The sequence below is a fragment of the Mus musculus genome, chromosome 17, assembly GCF_000001635.26.
Source record: "Mus musculus strain C57BL/6J chromosome 17, GRCm38.p6 C57BL/6J".
In the NCBI taxonomy this organism is placed as follows: Eukaryota; Metazoa; Chordata; class Mammalia; order Rodentia; family Muridae; genus Mus; species Mus musculus.
In genome coordinates, this window is record NC_000083.6 from 75315409 (window position 1) to 75340803 (window position 25395).

At 41.9% G+C, this 25395-nt stretch overlaps 1 protein-coding gene across 14 annotated transcripts in view; it reads left to right on the forward strand.

Annotated features, from left to right (window-relative positions):
- Positions 1-25395, forward strand: part of Ltbp1 (latent transforming growth factor beta binding protein 1) — a 387033-nt gene that overhangs the window by 309929 nt on the left and 51709 nt on the right. For all 14 annotated transcript variants that reach the window (XM_006524348.4, XM_030249831.1, XM_006524350.4 and 11 more), the window contains 2 exons: positions 5563-5685; positions 11789-11914. In XM_006524348.4, coding sequence (XP_006524411.1) covers positions 5563-5685; positions 11789-11914 — 249 coding nt within the window. The remainder of the gene's footprint in view (positions 1-5562; positions 5686-11788; positions 11915-25395) is intronic.

The window sequence follows — 25395 nt, forward strand, 5'->3', positions numbered from 1 at the left end:
CATCCCAGCTGAGGGCTTTTAAGAGCTGATTTTTTAAAATAAAGGACTTCTCCAAGGTATCCTACGTATCTAGCATTGAGAGTTGACTGTGGCTTGTATGAGGTGTTCAAGGCAGCTTGGCCAGCTTATACACAGGAGTATTTTCTCCTGACACACTCTTTCTCTCTCGACACCAGTTTATCATTCGAGAACATTCTGTGTATTCGGGGCTCACCTAGGGAACAGTTCCCAGCTCACCCGTCTCTTAGTGCATTAACAACTTGTCAGTAGTGGAACCAGAAACAAGCATCCAAGCTGTGTCTCTCACACGAAGCATCAGTGTATCAGAGGGAGGGGTAGTGATAGTTTTCTTGTTGCCGTAACCAAAATATCAGACAAGAAGAAATCTAAGGGGAGACAGATTTACTCAAACTACCTCGACCATTTTCGAGAATGATCTTCTGTCAGAGCCTTGAGTGGTCCACATCCTTTTCACTCCTAGTTCAGTTAGCTGGGGAAGTACTGTTGTGGATTGTAGTGTGCAGCATTGATTGATTGATTGATTGATTGATTGATTGATTGCTTATTCACTTTACATCCCGCTCACTGCTCTCTCCTGGTCATCCCTCTCACAGTCCCCCCCTTCTTTCTCTCCCTCCCCCTGGCTATTCCCCCACCCCCCCAGCACTTTAAGTCTCTGTGAGACTAGGCGCTTCCTCTCCCACTGAGGCCAGATAAGGCAGCCCAGCTAGTAGAATATATCCCTCCTACAGGCAACAGCTTTTGAGATAGCTGCTGCTCCAGTTGTTCAGGACCCACATGAAGGGCAAGTGTGTGCAGCAGTTTTTATAAGACAACTTGGTACAAGTATTCTCAAAGTGGCTGAGTCCCTTGTCTCTGCTGCGACTAGGAGTATAAAACACCCCAGGCCTTCTGGGGTAGTGCAATTTGATTCTAATTTCAATGGCTTTAAAATGTGTGTTGTCTATGTATCAGTAAGTCAGCTTTTAGGAGTTACCTAAAGTAATATTTGTCAAGGGTTAATAGTGTGGACAAAATGTACATCATCAGTATTTCTAATAAAAAAATAGACAAGTAGTCAAGTCTATTTATGAGCCAGATGATATCTGACAAATTATATTTTATTCAATAAATGGGACACTGATTTGACATGGCCACATCAAAGGAAGAAGTGGCAGTTGTGTTGGAGGGAGCCCTGTGTTGTGGAGAGCCTGCCTTCGAAGGTTCTCTTAGGAAGTCAGTAAGCAGCATGTTCCATAAAAACATATGAGGGACCTAGACTGACCATTATACTCTTCTGACTTGCTTCTTGGCCAAGGCAAGATGTTTATCAGGCCATGCCTGAATTTCTAAAAATCTTTGCATGTATGATTGATTTTTCTGTGTGTACGTCTGTGCACCATGTGTACAGATTGCCTGTGGGGGCAAGAAGAGAGCATCAGTTCCCTTGGGACTGGAGTTACAGACTGTTGTGAGCTGCTGTATTGGTAATGAGAATTGAACCCAGGTCCTCTCAAGGAGCAGCTTGTGTTCTTATCCACTGATCCATCTTTTCAGCCCCAACGGTGCCTGAAATTTTGATAGTATCCATCACATAATATGTTCATCTAACCTGGCTTTTTTAAAACATGTAAGTATGTCATCAGAACGCCCAAGATTTTTATTCTAAAAACACTCATTGCATGGCAAGTCAAATAAAAACCTTTGGCCAACATATTCTGTATTATTAATATATATGTTTATAAGATATAATTACATTCCACGGGAAATTTTCTTTTGGATGTGTAATGAAGCTCATTTCTCTTAAAGTCAGGGTTAATTTCCCCAGTGTTTGGGTTATAAATAGGACTGGAGTCCATCCAACTAACTCAGAGCTGCCTTTGAAACTACATTAGCACTTCAGCCTGCTAATTCCCACCTAGCCCTGTTTCCGTCCCTCGCTGGCAGAATGTATCTTGCCATAATTAACTGGCTACAAATGTTCACATACCTCTCCCAGCTATGGGAAGAAGAACCATGCTTCTTGTTAGACTTTATATTTACATGTATAATTTTTTTCTTTAATTTTTGGTAGAGACCTGATCTTCACGCAGTATTTTCCTGAAGGCCCACTGGTCTCCTCTGAGATTCAGAAAACAAGTGTTTCTGCCCATCTGGGAGCAGTGTGTTCAGAGTTATGCTGGGGCCCTCTTTGTCCCAGTTCTTAGGTCCTTCAGCTTACAAAAGGCCCCACGCCTTCCTGATCCTTCTCCCCGGCCTCTCTAACATTGCTCCCTGTAACTTCTGTGGGAGGGTCTCAGAGCATAACTTGGCATTTCATGGTCATCCTGAACCCCCTATCTCTTTGTGATTAATATATGAACAACAACAGCAGCAACCACAAAACAGTGAGAAGTCATAATTTTTCTTTTCAAGTTAGAATCATTCCTTTATGTGCTCATTCATCACAGTCATTTAATGTTGAATTGGTAGGAGCCTGCATAATAGGTACAGCACATGTATAAAAACTAGAAGTTTCCGCTCTCGTGGGTTTACTTTCATTCTAGTGAGGAAGCTAATGGTGCGAATGATAAGTAAGTCAAAGGCATAGCTTGTTAAATCCCCAGAACTGTTGCAAAGTAGACTGTGCATGGAGTTCCAAACATGGATGATATTAAATAAGGGGAATAGTAGTTTCCTCACGTCACTGTCACTGACTTTGGAATATTTATGAGAGATCGCATTCAAAGTAATAGCAGGTGTTGAGGCCCGAAGGAGCAGATTCTGTGGAGATTAGGTGTTCCACATGACATGTTCAGTTTTCAATCTGAGAGTACCTGCTCAAGTATAGATATCAAATCAATTCTATATTAATATATAAATTTGAGGGGTGAGCCCTCGGCTCTAGAGCCATCAGCAGTGCCATAGTGTTTGAAGCCATGAGACTGGGGTCACTCAAGAGGAAGGATTCCTGAAAAAGAGAAGACCTCCTAGGCCTCGAGACACATACAAGTGAAGAAATGGGTAGGAGCCAGCAGAGGGAAGGGAGGAATTCACATATGAAGGAGGAGAGCTGGACTGTGGATGAGCCAAAAAAAAAAAAAAAAAAGAGGCTTTAAGGAGGGAGACAGATACAGATTCAACGAAGCATGACTTTCAGGCAAAAGAAGACCAAAATGGACCATGTTATTTAGCAATGCAGAGTGGGGGGAAGTGACCAAAGTCCACTGTCACTTTGTGGAAAATGTATTTCCTAATTCCTATGAAGACTTTTTATTCACACCTCCACATGTGAGGTTATAAAACTCTATTTAAAAAAAACTTTTTTAATGATTCTTTGTGGGTTTCACATCGTGCATCCCAGGATGGATTATCTCCTATCCTCTCATATCTGCTCTTTGTCCTTAAACCTCCCCCTCAAATACACACACACACACACACACACACACACACACACACACACACACACACAAAGCATAGAAAACATCTCATCGTGGAAGCTGTAGAATGTCACAGTGTGTCCTACAATATATCCTCTGTCCACACACATCTTCACTAGCAATTCTTCATTGCAATGAGTCATTTGATCGAGTTCCAGGCTTCTAGTTTCTGTGACACCTTTAATAATGAATCCTCATCAGGAGTCCTCAGAGTTATCCTGTTGAAGCCCTGTGTCATGGAGATCCTGGATCTTTGGGTCAACACATCCCAATCTTTCACAGATGATAAAGATTTGGGGGTGGGTCTACTCAGAGCCTTGGATCTGGGCTTGGGTGGTAGCTGAACTGGTCATCTCACTGCCTCTCCCTTAGCCACACCACCAGGGTGAGCTCCAGCACTGCTCCAGCTTGGAGCCACCCACTACCCAGGTAGGCAGGAGGCAGGTTGAGCTCTCCTGTTCACATGCCCTTCTGCCTGCTCACCCGAACCCATGCCTCCAGAGCCAGCTCAACTGCACTGGCCAGGCAAGGTGCAGGGTCACTCTCCTGAGTGCTGCAGACAGTGAGGGGGCAGGGTGGGGAGTAGGTGAGCTACCCTCAAGGGCAAAAAGAGCACAGCGGAGCTGGCCCTGCCAATCCACTCATCTGCCTTGAGATGGTGTGGGTGCAGGGGAGATGCCCGCTCCCCTTACCACCTGTGGTAGTTTGGAGAGCTGGTCCCTTCTCCTTTTCTATAGCAGCCCCTTAGTTAGTTAATTTGGTTCAATGATGGAACATAAATGCAGCATCCTCATCCTTGAGCAAGACAGTGGAGAGTGTTGAGAACACTGCATCCATCTCTTTCTATATTCACTTCCTCCTTGAAAGTCTCCTCTGCATTAGCAGGCATCAGAACTACTTGCAAGAGTTGCCATAAATGCCAAATTAGTTAGGAGACAAATTTGGTCCTTGGCTTTGTTGAACACTGCTTATTTAAGCCTTATTCAGACACAGGGCGTCTTGTAGAGTGTGTTAGGGGTGATGTTCTCTGACAAGCAGTCACCGTGGCAATAAACTGTCTCTGGAAACACCTGCCTGACAGGAGTCTCTGGGTCTCCCAAACTGTCTCACATCATCGCAGTCAGAACTCAGTGTTGGTGTCAAGCCCTTGCAGATGGACAAATGCTTTATATGTAGTTGTTAAAATCCACGCAGTCTATTTATGAGAGTCCCTAAGACTTAATTAGGATTCTAATCCAGTTGATTTTATGTGCAAAGGTTCTCCCTTCCCCCACATTCTATTGCTGAGACTTCAAGTAAGTTCTTGCTGTTGGGAAAAACCTTTGCTTATCCTCAGATCTTTTCTCTAAATTCATATCACCTCTAAACTTAGCAACACTCCTTTGTCAGGTAATTGGGTTTTTTTTGCAATGATTCTGATGTTAAATTTTTGGTACCTATAAGGCAGTTTAACGTCTTATTGTTTTATTTTATTTTATACAATGGCACTTGGAGTTCTGGTTTTAATAACAGTTCCCCTTGGTGTGGGGAGCTTGCCAAGTGCTTTCGAACCGGATCTTAAGGAGCTTAAGTATGCCTAAGATATACTTAGCAACATGTGCTTTAAAAAATATGTATTCTCTATTAGGTAGAACACAAGCGAGTAAATTATTATTTAATAAAAAATTGTGACTCTTCCACTTCCAGTTAATTGCATTTAATGTTTAAAACATCTACGTGGCGCTCCGGAGTCTGAAGCAGGAAGAGTGTGAGTCCCAGACCAGACTAGGCTGCACAGTTAGATGCTATCTCAAGTATATCATTTCTGCGTTGATTCAAAGCTAAAATCCCCGATGGCCTTTGCACTCAAGAGACTGGAGAAGGAAGATCAGAAATTTCATAATGACCTACATAACAAACCAGACTCCATCACTAACATAACAAAGCCACAGAAAAGCTAAACCTTATTTCAAAATGTTTCATTTAAAATATCCTATCCATTTAAATATCTTGTTCATTTAAACCTATCTCTTCGAAATCATGCACTGTAAGTACGTTGTGTGTTTTATGTGTGTTTGTGTGTGTGTGTGTGTGTGTGTACATATAACATGTATAATCTCCATTATATTGCTTGCTTAGTCCTATCATGTGCACTGGCTTGCAGATATCAATGAATGCTTGGAGGACAGCAGTGTCTGCCAGGGAGGTGACTGCATCAATACTGCGGGGTCCTATGATTGCACATGCCCGGATGGATTCCAGCTGAACGACAATAAGGGCTGTCAAGGTACATGTCTCTTCCCCTTTTATTGCACACCTAGGTGTTCGGTCCCGCAGCACTTCCTCACAATAAGCTGTGGTTCTGTTTGCTTTCTTCAGATGGAACTGACGCCATTTTCTATTACGAAAGTGTGTCTCTGAGCTCTGCATCAAACATAGGCATGTCTTGCTTGGAACCACACTGGATTAACCAAAACTTGCATATGTCACGAGCCACACGCTCACTTTGTATGATTCTGAGGTCACCTGTGCCTTGCTGGGCCTTCCATTGCCCAGCCTTGTGGGTACTTGATTCAGGATTATCTTTTAGTTTGTTTGTGCCTATCACGAATGTATTTCATTTGCCTCAAAGATACTATTTGTCCTTTTTATGATGCCTGCTTTTGCCCAGTACCTACCATTTCTTTCTTTCTTCCAAAAGAAGTTCATTAATGATTTTGTTAAAATAGGGAAGCATAGAAGTTAATATTTTTCTAAGTCCTTATCAACATTTATTCTCCCAAACAGCAATATAATCGACACAGGTGCTTTAAGAACACAGCAGTACAGCCCAAGTACTAATCTGTACTATCATAATAACTTAAACTGAGCTCTCACTGTTGGTATCTCTTTCAATTCTTACAGCAACATGAAAGGTGACTTTCTTTATATCCCGTTTGTATGTGAATAACTGAGACTCAGATGCTATTGAGCATGCTCCTCTCTAATAAGGGTGGAGCTGAGATTTGAATCTACAGCTTTTGTAACACAAGAAGACAGTGAGGTTAAACGGTTGTGCTCCAGGAAAACGTATTGACTTACTGTTTGACTTTGGGGTAGATCCTGTGCCCAATGTTTTCAGCTGCATCTTATGGCTGTCACAGGTTTACCAGCACTCATCAGTCTTAATAAGTCCATGGCAATGGCGACATTGCTCAGTGGTAAAACACTTACCTAGTATGCGAGAGGCCCTGGGATCAACACCCAGCACTAAAGAAAATAAAGGAATGCATGAATGGAAAATGAATGAACAACTAACCAATTCATTTTTATTTTCCACTGAAAATTTATACTTATATCTACATTTACATATGTTTATTTCTGATGCACAAGTATATGGTTTGTGTTCCTCTGCCATTATAGAATTGTGAATAATATTCAAAGTAAATAATATAATAAGATAATGTATATTGCTGTTGTTGTTATTATTATTATTACTGTTGATTGACACAAATGATCTCTCCCCTGATATGGTTATCTGATATGTTCCAGATAATATATCCCTGACAGAAAAGTTGCTTTCTCTCTGAGATGTGGTACTAGAGTCATATAATACTTTATTAGTATGCAAGTGGCCATATTCCTCTATGTGTCATATATGAAAGACATGGGCCTTTGCCTCAAGGTCTTTTAGAATGAATTTCCTCATTGATCTCCAGAATTAAATAAACTTCATGTACCTCATTTGCTATTAGGTATTTATTTGCAGTCAAAATGCAATAACTGAAATTGGGGTTTTTAAGTTCTTCCAGTGTAGAAATTAAATGTGCTCAGATTTGATGCTGTGGAGAAGGAACATTCAAATTACACATTTCTGTCAAAATATTTCCATTTTAGAACTTTAAACAAAATTAATCTTGATTTATATAAAAATGCCAGGAGGTGAAAAGAAAAAAAAAAACTCAAAAACCTAAGAAATTTGAATCCTGGTTTTTATTATAGGCTTTTTGGCTGAAAACTGATATTTTCTTTTCTAATTTCTTTTGGCTAAATAGAGGCAAAACCAAGTCTTAGTACAAATGGCCCAAGAGCTCACACTGAACATTTTATCATTTCATTTCGAGAGTCAAATCTCCCAGAACTCTCTCAGTCATCTGACTCATTAATTGCACCACGTTCTCTCAGTCCATGAAATTCCTGTCGGTGGTTTGAGGTCAACTTTCAAAGACATGAGTGACTACTCCAAAAAATGGTGATCAATCATTAATAAATTGACTTTGCTCTCTGTCACAGTCCCTTTTCCAGGAGAAGGGAATGGGTCAGCTTGAAAACCTTTGAGTCCAAATACATGACATGCATTTCTCTTTTATGAAATTAATTTTAATGTGCGTGTGTGCGTACATGTGTGTGTGTCTGTGTGTCTCTGTGTGTGTGTGTTTGAGCATGCTCATGCATATCCACATGTTGTATAGGTCTGAAGACAACCTGCTGACTGGACAAGAGACCATTAGTTCTCTTCTTTCACCATGTTAAGTCCCAGGGATCCAACTCAGGTCATTGGGTTAGGTGACAAGTGCCCCCTCACTGGTATTTCAGAAGCAGCGTAAGGGTTGTGTAAGAACCAGTTGAATTGCTCTTTTCCTCCTATTAGGCTGTTTGTGTAAGCACGCAGGCTCACCTGTCTTGAGTGGTCCCTTTCATTCTGTCGCTGGCGGCAGCTCTGTGTTCTTTCTACTCTGTCCCCCATTCCCTGATCTCATGATTATGTCAGTGCTCTGTTCAGAGGTGCCAGTTTCAGAGCTCGTTTTAATGCTTAAAATTTAATGGATGGCAAAGTTACTACCCAGGGACCATTGTTGAGTAGCCATGTGATAGGCATAAACTTTGACAGCCTCATCTAGTGTTCTGAAGTTAAGATGCTTTCTTCAGTCAGGAGTGTGCTTGTGATTTTTCTTTGTCCCACAAAACTAATGGTGATGTGCAGGCAATATGGAAATTCCATGTTAATAGTCTCTTCAGGAATGCGGCAGGGTACGCAAGAGATTCAGAACACACTTCAGTTTCACGTTTTGACTTGCGCATGCCAAACTGTGAATTTCTATGGCATTCTGGACCCATGAAAGAAATCCAACTTAAATATAGTCTGGCTTTCAGCTCAGAGTTACTAAAGGCATAGCTCAGAAATGAATGCTTCGAGAAGTAAAATCCAAATTGGACGCATATGTTTCTCTAGCTCCAGATATTCGTGTTGCTCTTTTTAAGCAGTTTCCTGGAAAAAAGTCTGGGAATTCGCCTCTGGTTCCTGTCGTCAAACTTTTTAGACAGTTCCTTGCTAATCGATGACTTCTTTGAAAACAAAATATTTGTGTACAGTGTTTACCGTACAGAGCTGCAAAGTGTTGGTAGCTTTTTAAAGGGTTTCATCAAGCCAAAGAGTAAAAGCAAAGAGGAAGTCTTAGGGAGCCTTTAGGGCTTGGCAGAGGAGCACGCGTATGGTATTAACGCTCGGGCCACCTGATGAAGGTGACACTAGATGATGGGTTGGAGGGGGAGGAGCGGAACTGAAGTCAAAACGAAAGTTAGGATTCAGATTGCCAGTGTAATGGATTATCAGAAGAACTAGAAGAGTCAGAGGTCTTATAGAAAAGGAAGAACTCATACTGAGAAATAAACAAGTATTAAATGAGCCGCCTTTCCTTGTCCTATCTATGAAAATGATAAGAGGAAAACCTTCTACAAACAGGACTGGTTTTTGCTAATTTTTCTTTTTATTTTCTGTTGGTTTTTTAAAGTTAGCACACAAAGTAATGTGTTTCATCATGGAGGTTTCACACATACTTTGTGCTTCATGGTCCCCACGTTCCTCCCTGGCCTTCTTGTCCCCACTTTCATGTTTGCCCCGCCCCCAGCAGTGTCTCTTGTGCTTTCATGTCATATGCCTTCAATTATGCTTGCTTTTCTGCTCCCTACCCTTTAAGATTCCCCCTCCCGTGGCCCCTTCCCAGTTTCATGACTTATACTCCCACACGTACATGTGTATACATACATACACACACACAAATTAAGGTCTGGGCTCCCCAAATGAGAGCAAACATGTTGTATTTGTCATTCTGAGTCTGGCTTACTACTCTGAACATAATGATTTCCAGTTCCATCCATTTCCCTGCAAATGCCATGATTTCATTTTTCTTTATGGCGGAATAAATTTCCATTGTATTTATATATACCATATTTTTTTTACCCATTCATCTATTGATGGATGACCAGGCTGGTTCCATTTCCTAGCTATTGTGAACAGTGTGACAATAAGTATGAAGGTATAAGTATCTCTGTGGTGTATTGACATGAGAGTGCTTGGGGTAGATACCGATACCCAGTAACAGTATAGTTGGATCATTTGATACTTCTATCAACCTCCAGGTTGGTTTCCATGGTGGCTGCACCAGTTTATACTTCCACTAGCAGCAAATAAAGGTTCCTCTTTCTCCATGTCCTCAGAAGTATTTGTTGTCGTTTGTTTTCTTGATGCCAGCCTGTCTGATACACAAGAGATGGAACCTCAAAGCAATGTTAATTTGCACTCTGTCCCCACCCCACCCCCAAACAAAAACATTGAATTGCTCTCCAAAGATTTGTTTCCATATTCATATTGTTGCATATTCAGGTCATTAGCCCATTTATTGACTGGAAGATTTGTTTGTTGTTTGGTTTCATGTTTGATTTTTGTAGCTCTTTGTATGGTCTAGGTATTAAGTTCCTCTGTGGAAGACAGTTGAAAAGACTTTCAACTGTTCTGTATGTGTCTCTCTATGCTGCCGATGGTTTTTTTTTTTTTAGATGGTCTGGGATTTTCTTTCTGTGTTTCAGCAGTACGTAAGCCAAGCTATGTAACTTATGTGGCTATGGAGAGATATAAAATTCAGGGCTAATAAAGACAAGCAATGAATCAGTAGTTGTTACAAGTTATTCTACACACGGATTAGCAGGGCGAGCAGAGGTGGAGCCTCCAGAAAGCCTGTATAAGCAGAAAGTGGTGGTGTTTTATGGAAAAGAGAGACGCTGTAGCGCAGCATGTTCTAAAAGCCACTAGCAAGAAGTCAGGTCTGTCCTGGGTTAAGCTATGCATAGGTCTTGATTATTCTGATGTTCATAATTGCCAGGGGCCCATCCAATTCATCCAGCTTATAGAGAGCACTCAGAAAAGAGTTGAATTGAAACAAACATGAACTTCTAAGAAGAAATATTGAGGATCTCTTTAATAAAAGGCAAGAGAGACCGTAAGAAACTTCAAGAATATAGAAAGGGACATGCTTGGAGAGTACCGAGGACATGGGATCACTTTTGTGATGTCAGCTCCCTAAAAGAACCCTAGCCAATTACTGTTCCCTCAGTAGAGTAGTAATACTACTTTTGTGGTAGTAGTAAGTACTTAATGACATTATTGATAGACAGCATGAAGGGTAGGGAACTCACAGTTTACACATCCTGACCTTCTCAAGGAGCAAACAGTGTTGAGAGACACAGATAAGTAAACCAGCCAGGAATACTCAGTACACAAGCCACTGCATGAACCAGTACTACTGTGAATTGGTGAGCTACCTCTGGGTTCCTGTGTTGTCATTGTTGAGGGCACTCTTGGCTAACATATTTAGAACTGGTTTGAAAGCACATTTTGCTTTCTAACTCCCTATGTTAACAGTATGTAGAGTGCCCCTGTCACTCTGGTTGGCAAAGGACAAATGGAGTATGAGATGCTCACATGCTTTGCCAACACCATCAGCTGTTTCTGCATCTTCATAATATGAACCTTTGGCTATACATTAAGCACTACCATAAATACTTCACCCTCACTAATTCCATCACCACAAAGTCTGGCCTTCTTTTCCTTTTATTTAATTTCCGTTACTAATTTTTGATGAAGTATAGACTGAAGTTTATTTCCAGTATAACCAGCAGATATTTATGGAGTGGCATTTATGAGCCAAATACTATATACAAGGCATGTCTGGCCTTGCCCTGAGGAAGTCTACATCCTGGGGATGGAGGAGCAGGTGTGACAGACTCCAGTAGAGTTGCTCATTGGTGTCTGCTTCTTGGATTGTTTATTAATATTACTCAAGGTCCTGGTATGTCTAAAGCAGGGTCAACTCTGGATTGAACCTTGGAGAATTGGTAGTTTTACAGGTTGACACAGTTGAACGCCTGCTGTCATGTGGGTCACCCTGAGTACGTTGCCCCTTCTGATAGTTCATCTTGTCTTGTGGTCTCTGATGTAGACAAATACTATAGTTGGGTCACAAAAGAAAAGTCAACTCCTTTCAAAGTCAGGTTTTTCCCACTGTAAGACCAGTATTAGTGGAAAACAAAATCGATCTCTTTTTAAATGTTTGTAACTCTCTTTTCAATTGCAGACATTAATGAATGTGCACAGCCAGGACTCTGTGGATCTCATGGGGAGTGTCTAAACACACAAGGCTCCTTCCACTGTGTCTGTGAACAGGGGTTCTCCATCTCTGCCGATGGCCGTACATGCGAAGGTAAGGGAACTCATAAGAAACACTAAAACTCTGACACGAAGAAGCTGAGATATGGCTTTCTGTAGAACATGCAACAAGACTCTAAGATTTAAAAAGGTATTTGTAAATCAATCCCCAAGGCTTCTGTGTGTCAAGGTGACTTGTACTGGAAAGCATAGCTCAATTGTTTCAGCATTTACAGATAGAATAACCCGAGGTTGTCGGGGTGAAAATACCCACAGGTGGTTCCCATTCTACACTAATGAGTGAAGTCTTCCAGAGCTGAGCATTCTGGGTAGACACTGTGACGCATTTCCTGTCTCCATTACCCTTTGTGTGGGTCATCTGGTTTATTCTCAGTACCACTTGGAACAGAGACTATCCAGTATTATGCCACTCATCTTCCTACCTCTAAGCCAGTGGTTCTCAACCTTCCTAATGTGGCGGCCCTTTAATACAGTTCCTTGTGTTATGGTGAACCCCCAACCACAAAATTATTTTCATTGCTACTTCATCACATTAATTTTACCACTCTTATGAATTGTAAATATTTTGGGAGATAGAGGTTTGTCAAAAGGGTCGCAAGCCACAGGTTGGGAAGCTCTTCTCTACACCAATCCATTTCCATACTTGCCTACGTTGTTTATGTCCTCCAAAGGTTTATCAGACTGTGAGACATTTAGACTGCACCAGGTCCTGTTTGTGGCCTCTGAATGTTTGCAGGCTGTTAGTTTTATGTTCTTCATGACCTTAGAGTTTGATAAATGGTTGAATAACCCATCTGAGCCTTTTTGAAAGAAAGCTAAGATTGCCATGATCCTAAGTCCATCGTATCTTTTCTTCTTCCGTTTTTTAAGATCTGGGTTATTGAAACTCAACTGCATGTTTTTAAAAGTACATTGTAAATATGCTATTCCAAGCCTAAGCAATTCTTTGCTCTGAAAGAATACTGCAGCAGGAAGTGTCTGCTCTCTTGATGCTAGTACTGCAGTGGAACCCGGCCGAGGACCGGCGTCCAGGTTCAGCTGAAACCAATTATTATATTGGGAGGAATAAACTGATCTTATAAAACGGAGATTGTTGAAATTGTTCTCCTGCTGAGCAGACAAAACATGGAGGCCAGATTTGGCTACAACGGGAGGAAGATAGTGCAGGGTGGAGCTGGAGCAAACAGAGTAAAGGGTTTGGAAGGGATCCCAAGTGGGGAAGTGGAGGACGGCAGCATCATGATGTGGGGGATGGGAGATTCACAGGGAACTCAGACTTCAGGGCTTCGTGGTTTATGTTAAGTGTCTGTAGGGTGCTCTAAGGCTGTCCTGGTGCATAGGTTCTTCCCTGAACCAAGAGGGGTGCTGGCTGCCTCACCTCAGTCAGCAGGGCAGAGTCACAGAACCCCACATTTACAGAAAGATGCAGGCTCACCCCCTCATTTTGCTTCACTCCAAATCAGAGGCAGTAAAGTCCTTCTTCCCTGAAACATGGTCAGAGTTACCGCCTCTGCTGGTTGGGTCACTGTGCTCAAAAGAGGGCGGATCATCTCAGATGCTTGTCCGTGAAGCTGTTGTTCCAGGCAAACGGATCGAGTGTGCATTGGCCTTTCTGATGTGCTCGCTTTGCTCTCAGTGTTTCTCAGGATGAGAGAAACACCGATTTCTGCAAATTGGGAGTTATATAATCGCTCTAATCTGGTTGCAGCTCTAATTTGGTTGGCCATTTACTTGGCAAGGGCCTGACCTTAAAAATGTGTTTTTTAGAAAACATCTAGTGCTTTGTAAGTTGCCGAGCTTTCTTTGACACTTGCTCCATTCCTCCATATTTCCCAGACTGGACATTTTTACAAGTAACAAAAGGTAATTTTAGAATATCGCGCTGATGTATGGAAGTACAGCTAATTATTAAACATGTCATTTTTTTCCCCTTGAATAAGTTCCTGAAGGATTTTGCTTTTGGGGATTAATCCAATACACTAAACTGGTCCAAGTTTTCTTTTGTTGGATTAACTCTGAAACTTATGGCAATAGTACTGTCCTCATACGACCCCAGCTGTGGCATAGGACAAAGCCAGCTCATGTGACCAGGGTTTGGCAATGTGGCTGCTGTGCATAGTGTTTGAATGAATGCTGAGCAGTGGTTGGCACTCTCGGGCCACGTCCATTCACCAGCTTCCTTGTGAGCCACTGTCACTGCTGGGAGTCACACACTAGTTTCAACCAGAGTAAAGCAACTAGGGGTTAGTACAAAGAAGTTGGCTCAACATAGCCAAAAATGTGGGGCCCTTGCCTCATCCCCCAGATCTCGGACAGTTGTCGGTGTCTGGCTTGACGACTGAATGACTATCAGGAGGCAAATCTACAGTCTTAGGTGATTCGAAGCAGCATGGCCAGGTTTACGGGGATAAGAGGGCATCTTCAGTCCTTCATCCCCTTATCTGGGTAGGGTATCTGGGAGCAGTATGTGGAGTGCCAGGCAAAGCTCTAGGGTGGTAGGTAGCAGGGTGAGCCAATGAGTTAGTTATTATTTAGTCATTCATTGAAGTATTACTGGATGCCTATACAGTGGCAGACACTTCTCTGAAGGTACCGTATAGGCAGTTCTTGCTCATACAGAGCGTATATCACAGGAGGAGGAAATCAAAGTTAAATAGGAGCATATTCCATAGGATACCTTGTTCATTTATATATAAGTCATGTGATATAATCTCACTATATGGATATATGAATACCCACATGGCATAGCATGCCATATATCATATGATGAATGCATTGTAAATCCCAGAGTCAGGTTAGGAAACCCCAGGGGAACAGGGCCCTTTGTTCCCTATCCCTCCCTGTTATCTCTCAGTTACATACAGTTTCTCTTCTGCTATATTCTTTTCACTATGTAACCAGAGCTCTTGTGTTGTGTGGAAAACGATAATGAATTTGCTTATTTCTCTTATATCACCGTCTTATAACCCAGTTTACTCTATCCCTTCACTTTAAAATTCCTACTTCTTTTGTTCTTTAACTTATGATTATTTTCTATTGTGGAATTATAATTTGCACAAATGGCATTTTGCCATGGTGTTCACTAGCCAGCTCAGGGAATGGCTTCATCCTCATTAGGAGAGCGTGTGTGCATAGGAGAGGGGCAGAGACACTGGGAGCCACCAGACTCCCCTGAAAGCCTAGGAAGAAGCGTCTCCTGCTGCCTGATGCTGCCTCACTCTGCCTCTGGCTTCATTCCCACCGTGTGTGGTGTTTGGAAATATCACATGTTATTGGAGCTTGTGTACCCTCCAGCTGACTCACGTGACCCAAGGGCCACATGGGTTCCCCAGGAATCCGAAGATGCCAGCAACATAGAAAAACACTGATGAGAATTACAGAATGCAATTCTTGCACAATGCAATTCTTACCGAATGCAATTCTTACAGAAAGCAAGGGATCTTTTCCTTTATCATTATCTTCCATTGGTCAGCTCTCCTATGTGGGCCTCCTACTCATGTTCAGTAAACCCTTCATAAAATCCCATACTTCAGATAACTCTTTCTTTCCTTCTTTCTCTCTTTCTCTTTCTCTTTCTCTTTCTCTTTCTCTTTCTCTTTCTCTCTCTCTCTCTCTCTCTCTCTCTCTCTCTCTCTCTCTCTTTCTTTCTTTCAACAAAGAATGTATTTTGTTTTTGTTGTTTTGTTTGGTTTGGTTTGGTTTTTCAAGACAGGGTTTCTCTGTGTAGCCCTGGCTGTCTTGGAACTCACTCTGTAGACCAGGCTGGCCTCGAACTCAGAAATTCGCCTGTCTCTGCCTCCCAAATGCTGGGATTAAAGGCGTGTGCCACCATGCCCAGCTACAATGTATGTTTGTCTATTTGTTTATTTTAATTGCTGGGAATGAAACTTAGAGATTTACACATGCTAGGTAAGCACTCTACCACAAACCTATATTCCTATTCCTCAAAAAAAACCAAACAAACAAATTAAGTAAGTACCTACTATGTGCAAATGACAATCCTAGGTACCGGAGGAGCTTCGGTGACCACCACCCGAAACAGAACTCTCCCCTCCCTTTTTTTGAGACAATAAACTAGTAGACGAATGTAAATGGTACATGACATTGGGAAGAGATAAATCTATAAATAAAAGAAGACACAGAGTTGAGTTCAGGGACCCATGAGATCTAGAGCCAGAGAGGGAGCTGGTGAGATGCTGAGGAGGGTGGCAGAACCTGCTGCTCTGCGCCTATAAGTGAACATGAAAAAAAAGTTATTTTGTATCTGAGTAAAAGATCCATATTCAATGCCTCTTGATTTTAAGCCAATCTTTGCTGTGTGTCAAAGCACCATCTGTAAATAGACAAAGGTTCAAAGTGACAAGCAGAAGGCCTTGGCTCTATCACCACCGTGAATTCTGTTCCCCACAGAGGGATACAGAAACCAAGGCCATACAACACTGAGTATGAGCCCCTATGTAAAGTGTGAGCTATGACTGAATGATCCCAGTGCAGGCTCCGTGATGACAGCCGACGCCCCTCTCCAGAGTATTGGGAGTAGGAGAGGCTGGGGACTGGGCAAGGGAAGCAGGGAAGTCTATGGAAATAATATAATCTCACTGGGAATCTACGACTAACTGCTCTTGGAAGCAAATTCTGCTTTCAAAACAGATGTATGTCTGCCATTGCTTTTCCCCAAAGCCCCACCCCTGTTAGAAAGTAAAGATCAAAGCCTTTTGTTTGAATTATTTGTTCTACTACTCTGCTCAGAGCCCCACCAATAACAAGGCTGCTGGTTTCTCTGACTTCTCATAATGATACTCCAGAGTGAAGAAGTGATGGCCAACATGTCCTAGTCTTTGTGACAACTCTTATACTGATTGAGAATTTGAGATCGTCAAGACAGAGAGGGGATTTCTTACAGCATCTAGCTAGAACTCGGAGGTCTAGAATTTTCTCCTCAGTCCCCACAAAATTAAATCCTACCATTGCAGACCTATAGAGACCCTTCTTGGGTACTAGTAACAAGCCAGTCAATACTCACATATCCATCCAGAAAAGAGAATATAAACCTTCATCTGTCACAGACAGTTGGCTTCTTGAAGCGTAGCAATAACGGTTAACAGCAATGTGAGTGAAAGGGTGACTCCAGACCTGTGGTTTACTTTGTCATTATTGGACAGAAAGTGTGCTGTGTGTTTGACCTTAAGGTACATTTTCTACACACAGTGTAGACTGGAAGTGAAACCACATTGAGGACAAGCACCAGAGCACCAGTAGTTTTGTGGTATAAAGGTAGAACTAACTACATCTCCATCACTAATGAGCACTGTTCCTGACCCCAAAATATATTACATCTTGCTGCTTGGCCAGAAGATTTTTAGGATGATGATGACGATGATGATGACGACGACGATGATGATCAATATCATTATCATCTTAAGATCAGAAACTGAAAAATCTACGAAGAGAAAACAATTTGAGTGTTTTTACCTTTACTAGATGAAAAAGGGGAGAGAATTTAACAAGGAGATATGCTGTCTACCATGTGTAGGAAAAAAAAGGCAAAAGAAGGGGGTTCCATCCGTAAGGGCTACTGTTCACAGTCACTCCTCCTGGGAATGTACTTCAGCAATTGGGAGTGAAAATGGATATTTAAGTCATTAGTGGGAGAGAGGGCTGAGGGAATTTTGATGGAATAAGCTAGCTTTAACCCAGAACCCATTTTACCCATGTGTCACTTGATTGTGCATCAAGAGTTGCTAGAGAAACTCACAGAAGCAGACGTTTCAAGAACTTTCTCAACATCTGTAGAATCTCCTTGGAGCGTGGGGGGCGGGGGTGAGGACAGAGCAGGAGGGAGAAGGGAAGGGGGAAATTTATCCTTTTACAAGCCCAGATTAGTCAAATCATGTCTTGATAAAGTTCACACTTTCCGAGGTTGTCAAAAAGCAAAGCCAGCGAATGGGAACAGGCAATGCATACCTGGTATTGATGCCCACACAGGCGCTTGGCACATGACCAGTACCACCCGTTTTGACAGTTCTTTTGGTGTCATCTACATTGAGAGGTCTTTTCAGGCCATGGGAAGTTCTCGCAAGGTGTTTTCACAATTCAAATCTAAATTGTATTGCCTCACGTGCCATGTTAGAAGCAGTTACTTCAGCAATTATGTAGGATTCCCTGGGCAAGGGACAGGGAGTGGGCCCTGTCAGGGCATTCACAGCAGCTAGCAGCCAGCCGTTCATGGAGTTCTTACTGACCCAGGCGCTATGCTAAGTGTGCCATGCCTTTGCCTCATTTGACCTTCTCTACAGACCCATGGATAGGCTAGGTCTTAATTGGTACGCATTGGGCTGCAACTATGAGGACATTTATAACACTGATGTGGAATACAAAGATCCTCACCTCTCCTTCATGGGCTCTTTAAGAGAATACTGTATCCTCCCAGAACACTTCAGAACCGCTTTTCCTAGACATCCTCACCCTTAGTGAATGTGGCTTCCTCTTTCAGTGTTTTGCTTTTTCTGCCCCCACGACCACCCTATTCTATGTTTGTGTGTATTGCTATTCGCGCAGTCTCTTTTTTTCTGTAAAGCCTGCCCTGAGTAATGGTGGGACACAGAAGTGGTTGTGACAGTTAAGCTGTGAAATCTGAGAGTGTAAAGGTGAGCGCCCGCTCCTTCTGAGCAGTGTGGGCTGGGTAAGTTATTACGGCAGTACTTCCTCGTTTCCCCTGGAGAGTGAGGAACGTGCTACCTACGTGAGCTGGGTGTGCGTTGGCGACCATTAACCCCAAGTGAAGCCTGGCCTACAGGCTGTGCTCCAGGACCGTCTCACTATTCCTCTATCAGCGCTTCTTACATGGATGCTTTAGTCACTGTCATTTGTTCGCTTTGTTTTGTAGAAGCAGGAATGTTCAAAACATGTTCATTTTTGTATTACTGCACTTACAGAGTGTGGACCACACCGATTATTTATCTGTGAGTGAAATTATCAGGAAGTTGCAGGTCTAGTTCTATGTATTGATAGATCACTATCTATCTCCAAAGTTAAAGTTGTGTATAATGGAGCATAGTAATGAATTTCTATATTATTTGCTTTAATCTTCCATCTTGGATGTTCCCACGAATTTCACATAACCAACTCAGCTTTGCCATCCACCCACTAAATGCTTGATGTTTCAAATTGTTTTGTGTCTCAATTGCTAGTGAAGTTCCACCCAGCATTGTGCTTCCTGGCCCTGAAGCACTGGGGCTATTATTGCTAGAGGTATACTGTCTATTTTCTGTGGTTTATTTTAAAATTGATCCTTCTTAGCTTTTTACTGGAATATAGAAAGAGAAAATTTTGAGTAGTTTTAAAAAAAGACATTTCTTTGGCCAATTTTATGGTGCCTCTGGGGTCTACGTGTCAAAAAGATGAATCAGGAGTTTGATATGTTTGGCCTATGCTGAGGGCTCTCTCCCAGTCTACACTGGCTGCTCAGCCTAAGCAGTGGTGTAGGAAAACCAAGCATACAGTGTGGCTCAGAATTATTTAGTATACGACCTTGATGCGCTTCAAGCAGTCTCGCATAGAAGTGTAAAGCTATTAAATTAATGCAGGGGAGATGTAAGTGACTACTATTAGATAAGGTAAGGTGAAGTAATACTGCGTTTATAAAACTTAAGACGACATAAAAATGCACATGTATAGTCCACGTGTTCTGTCTCTTGTGGGAGCCGTGGAAGAAGATATGCGCTGTTTTCTGGTGTTCTTGAGAGAACTTTCTCTGAGCAGCATGTATATCGTTAACAATGGGACCTAAACTCTCCATTTTCCGTGATGGTCCTTCGTGTGATAATAAATTTATGATAATAAATCCTGTAGTGCCCACAGGATAGAAAAATGGTCTTATATTTATGACTTCTCACGCTGTCCTGTTAGATTTTAAGAAATATTTCTTTTCTGTAACAAATCTAATTTCTTCTCATGCACTTTCTCTCCCCCCCCCCCGCCCTTCAATCACTTTTCTAGTTGTTGTACAATATTATCTTAGACTTGGTGGAAAGAAATAGAAAGAAAATGAAAAATGTGCTTTTACATTCAGAAATATATTGTCTTATTTCTCTGGAGAAACACAGGCAATGCAGGCAATACATTATATGGTATAGGTGGGGGTTTTTGTTGTTTTGTTTTCTGTTTTTGCTCTCTCTCTATCTCTATCTCTCTGTCTGTATGTGTGTGTGTGTGTGTAGAAAATCAATTGGTATGAGATTTCATACACCTATATAATCCCAGTACTCTAGAGGCTGTTACAGGAAGGTTTCTACAAGCTTTTAGTAAGCCAGAGGGAGATGCTATTTCACAATAGAAAACAAAACAAAAAGTCTTACATCATTAAAAACATCCTATTTTGTGAACTTAATTTTTTGTTCATTGTCTCAGATACTTGCGTTTGATTTTTTAAAAAAATATGAAATAGCAAGGTTTTGTTGGACCCAGACAGACATCTGGCCAACCTATGCTTTCTTCCCAGGCTGTGCCCCCGCCCCGCCCCGCCCCACCCCCAGCTCTCCTCTCTGCAGTGCTGGTCTCCAACAGGAAGATCATTGGCAAGCACAAAGTGTGTGCGTCCCAAGCTATTTAATAACATAAACGACCTTTCCAGATACCCAGTCTGAGCTTTGCAAGCTCCCTCAATGAGGAAAACCATTAGGGTCAGACCACTTCCCCTGCTCTCTTGGTCATTCGTGGAATGAGCTTGTCAGTATGGTTTGAAATGTAATCTTGACGCGTGCTTTTTGGATTTTTTTTTTTATAAAAGTGAGCCTTGCAAAGCGTCATTCATGAAAATGCTCATTCCTGACCTCTTTTGGTTGAGACAGAAATAAGCTGTTTTATGTCCCTCTTCTTTGTCTTTAGCTTACTGGGGATAAGAAGGAGGAATGATTTGAATGCTTAAAATTGACAACTTTCCGCAGTGTTTAAAGAACAACCCACAAGGTTAAAAACCTCGTTGATTTTATATTTTACCTTTATGTAAAAGACCATTTTCCAACTATGTTTACTTTAAATATCTGGAAGAGTGTGGGACATAGGGAAGGGCCCAGGCTTGGAAGCCACTCTCAGGCTGAGCAGGCGACTCTCAGAGTGGCTGATGCTACCTCAGTGTCAGCATCTCCAAATGAGTAACCTAGGAAACAGGAGCTACCTCTTGATCATTTACTGTATCTAACTTCCATACCCTATAATAGGACAGTTTCTGTCTACTCTGAATACACACTATAGTCACAATAATATATTCATCAAGACACTGTTAAAATCATTCCATAATATTGCTCCATAATTTTCTGTAAGAACAATACATAGTTGTCTGTGGATAGGGGCAACTCCTGTCATATACTCCCCATGACGTGCAGTAGATCTTACTGAAGTGCACTTAAAGCCCCCAAGACACAGTGTGTTAAATGTGTAGCCTTATTCTGGGTTGTATTGTTTTAAGCAAACAAAAACAGCAGACTCTATTTTGCAGTTGACAACAAAACAAAACACATCTTGGAATGGATTCCAGTGAACAAGAGCTATGGTCAAGGTTACTGTGGTAGAGTCTCTTCATGGTCAACTATAATTTGTGTGCCTCACTATTGTACTCATGGGAAATGGTGATGTGAATTGAGTTTCTGAAACCCATTGTCTCTAACTAAGAAATTACAATATAAAGTAGCTTTTTTTTTAAAAAAAAAAAAAAGCCTATATTAAAATGCATACTTAAAAGTAGAGACTTGGGGCTTGAGAGATGGCTCAGTAGTTAAGAATGCCTGCTAGTACTCATTCCCAGCCCCCATGTCAGGCAGCTCACAGATGCTGTAACTCCAGCCTTGGGAAATCTGATGCTCTCTTCTGGCCTCTCTCTGTAAGTACCTGCACATACGTGCCATACACTCTCAAGGACACGTATACGCAGGAATAAAATAAAAAATAGTTTTTAAAAGTACATAATTGTAACCACACGTTTTGGCTACTTTATTGGGGTTTTGTACCCACTACTCTTCTCCACTCCAGTCCCTTCTAACCGCCAACAAACACTAGGTGGGCAAGAAAGAAGGTTAGAGGGGAAAGGAGCATAGATTTCTTTAGACTACTTCCTGCTGATTAGGAGCATTGAGTTTTGGGGGTGTAGCCAGGATATCTCCAACCAGCAACAGAAGCAAACAGCAAATAGCAGCAGCAGCAGCAGCAACCAGCAATCTAGCAAAAGCAGCAAATGAAGCAGCAGGAACCAGCAGCAGCAGCTACGACAGACCATCTCACATCTATACCCGCTCAAGAGTCCCCAGAATTCCAAATATAAACTACCTTCAGCTGGAAAAATCATGCCCCTGCTAGAGCATGAGACAAATCATAGTCAGCTGCTGTGGACAACCTGAAGTCACCCCCTGCCTCACCTGGGATTAAAGCAAAAAGATTCACATAACATAGCTATGTTTTTAAAGAAACCAAAATTCTCACTACACATAATTTAAAAGGTCACAACCTAACTTTTACTGGATCAACATACTTAGGAACTAGCCTCCAGCCCCTCTGGCAGATATCCCAATGTTTTTAAATGATCACGAACCTCCATTGCCCTGAGTCCCATATACCTAGTAGTCACTCTTACTCTCTCACAGATGTTTATTTTGCCTGGTTTTCAACACTCAACTGATGGAATTATGTAGTATATACTCATCTGCCTCCTCTTTTATTCAGCACTGTTATTTGTAGACATTTATTCTGTTACATATCGGCTTATTAATCTTCAGTGCTACCTGTGTATTGTGTGGAGATGCTGTCGTGTTGTTTCAAGCACGGTCTCTGTGTTCATCATTTTTCCTGTGGATGGGATCAAACGCCTGACAAGACACAACGTAAAGGAGGAAGGGTGTATTATGGTTTACAGTTCACGGGGAATTGCCCATCATGGAGGAGATGTCACCCTGGCATGAACCCAAGGCAGCTGTCACATTTACCATTTATACTTAGGTTAGCTCTCCCAATTTTAGCTAACCTAATCTAGATAACCCCTCACTGGTGTGTCCAGAGGCTTGGCTCCTTGGTGATTCTAGAACCTCTCACGTTGGAAATAGCTATTAACCATCCAGGTTTTAAGACTACAAGTGTGCACCTGGGCCATCAAAGCATGCAAGTTGCATATCCACACCATGTCAGTGATTGGTATGCAATTCCTTCCAAAGTCTAGTTAGTCCCACTGTTAAGCAGATGGCATGTAGTGTTCTTTTCCATTTCCCTGGTAAGGACTAATGTTGAACAGCTTCTGAGTCCTTACCGACAGCTGAAATAGTACCATGCCTGTCATCCCCACTTCCAGAAGGCAGAGGCGGGAGAATTTGTGAGTTTGAAACCAGCATGAACTAGGAAACAAGAGCTGGATCCTGGAACTGCAGAAGAGATCTGTGTAGCCACTTCCCTGTTCTGCACATATGGTTTCTGTGTCATGGACCAAGATGGCTCACTGTCTCTCAACTGATCATCTTGAATTTTATTTTAGGAAAATACCCCATGTTGTTATAATAAACCCAACCATCATCTTGACGTGTCCTTTTCCATATATCACTGTAATCAGATAAGTGATTTTTGTCCAGATTATTGGCATTGGCGCCCATAAGAAAGGATAGCCATTGATTGTGCTTCCTCTTAATGTCCTTGTGAATTTGTGGAGCCATGGTTGCTCTATGCTCAACTTGAGTTTGAGAGTACATCTGTTAGGGTTTGCAGGTGAAGTGTCTGGAAGAGACATACACGTTGAAGGTGTGGTCTAAACCTAATGGTACTGTTTTGAAAGATCTTAAAAATTGTAGGATGTTGCATCTACCTGGGAAAAGAGGTCACGGAGGCCATGTCTTTGCTGTCTCTGTTTTGCCTTGGTCCCTTCCAGTGTTGCCCTTTGGCTTTCTGACCACCATAAGATGAATAGCCTCCCCCATCCATGCTCCTGCCACCATGTTGCTCTCTAAGCTTATGAAGCCAAGCATGAATGGGCTAGATCAGCTGAAACCTCAACCTTAAGAGAATGCTGCTGCCTTTGAAACAGTGATGTCAGATATTTTGTCACAGCAACAAGAAAAGCTCATACAATCATCTTTTTTTGTTGGTTCTTGGAAAGTTTACAGAAAATTAGTCGTAATTTTTAGATGAGTTCACAAGTGAGGTCAACTATAGCCAGAAGTGTGTGTGTGTGTGTGTGTGTGTGTGTGTGTGTGTGTGTGTGTTGGAGATTTTCTTTTAATTTCACTTGATGGATCTTTAATAGCTAAAATTGTATTTATATTAAACTTTTTATGATTTTTTTAGTCAGCTGTTTTCAAGGGAATCATTGACTTTAGATAAACTTTCAAGTTCGTTGGAAGAACACAGATCATAGCTGCCTCTCCGAGGTACAGCAACGTGCGTTTGTTTTGGGTTGAGTGGTGTAAGTCTGGACAGTGCCCTTGACCAGTCCGTCTTCCTGCAAGCACCAGTCTGTGCAGGGGAGCAGCTTTTTTCACCATTCTTGGCTTTCTGCTTGGTTATTCTCTGCTTGTATGTTTACTGCTTCTTCTACTTACTTCCTTTAGGTGCATTTTGACTTTATTTTCCAGCTACTAGAATACAGCCTTAAACTACTGACTTCTCAACAGTCTTATACATCTAATACATGCATTTATAGATATACATTTCCTCCTAAGAAGGACTCTGAAGTCTTGAAATTTTGTATTCTATTGTCCAGAAAATATTCTGAAGACCATTGCCATTTTCCCCCTTCTATCGTTGAACAGTTTAGAAATAAGTTGCTAAAGCTCCAGACATTTGGGGGGTATTCCAGCCACTTTTGTTATCTATGTCTACCTTAATATGCTAGAGAACACACCCTAATTGACTTTAATCTTTGAATCTGTTGTGGCATAAGAAATCATCAACTTCAGGAAATGATCCTTGTATACAGTGCTGGGTAGTTTTTGTAAACTTTGCACAGATGGTATTATCTGGGAAGAGGAACCTTGACTAAGAAATACCTTCATCATATTGCCTGTAGGCATGTCTGTGGGGCATTTTCTTGATTAATGATTGATGTGGGATGACCAAGCCCACTCTAGGCAAGTGGACTTGATTTGTATTAGAAAAAAAAAATGCAGGCTGAGTGAGCCGTGGAGAGCAAGCAAGTAAGCAGAATTCCTCCATGGATTCTCCTTCAATTCCATCAATCAAGCTGTTGCTTTGAGTTATCGCCCTGACTTCTCTAAGTGATGGACTATAGTCTATCTGTAAGACAACTGAATCTCTTTTTTTATTAGATATTTTCTTTATTTACCCTTTCCTAGTTTTCCCTCTGATAATCCCCTACCCTCTCCATCCTCCCCCTGCTCCCCAATCCACCCACTCCCATTCCTGGTCCTGGCATTCCCCTATACTGGGGCATAGAGCCTTCACAGGACCAAGAGCCTCTCCTCCCATTGATGACCAACTAGGACATCCTCTGCTACATATAAATCTAGAGCCACAAGTTCCACCATG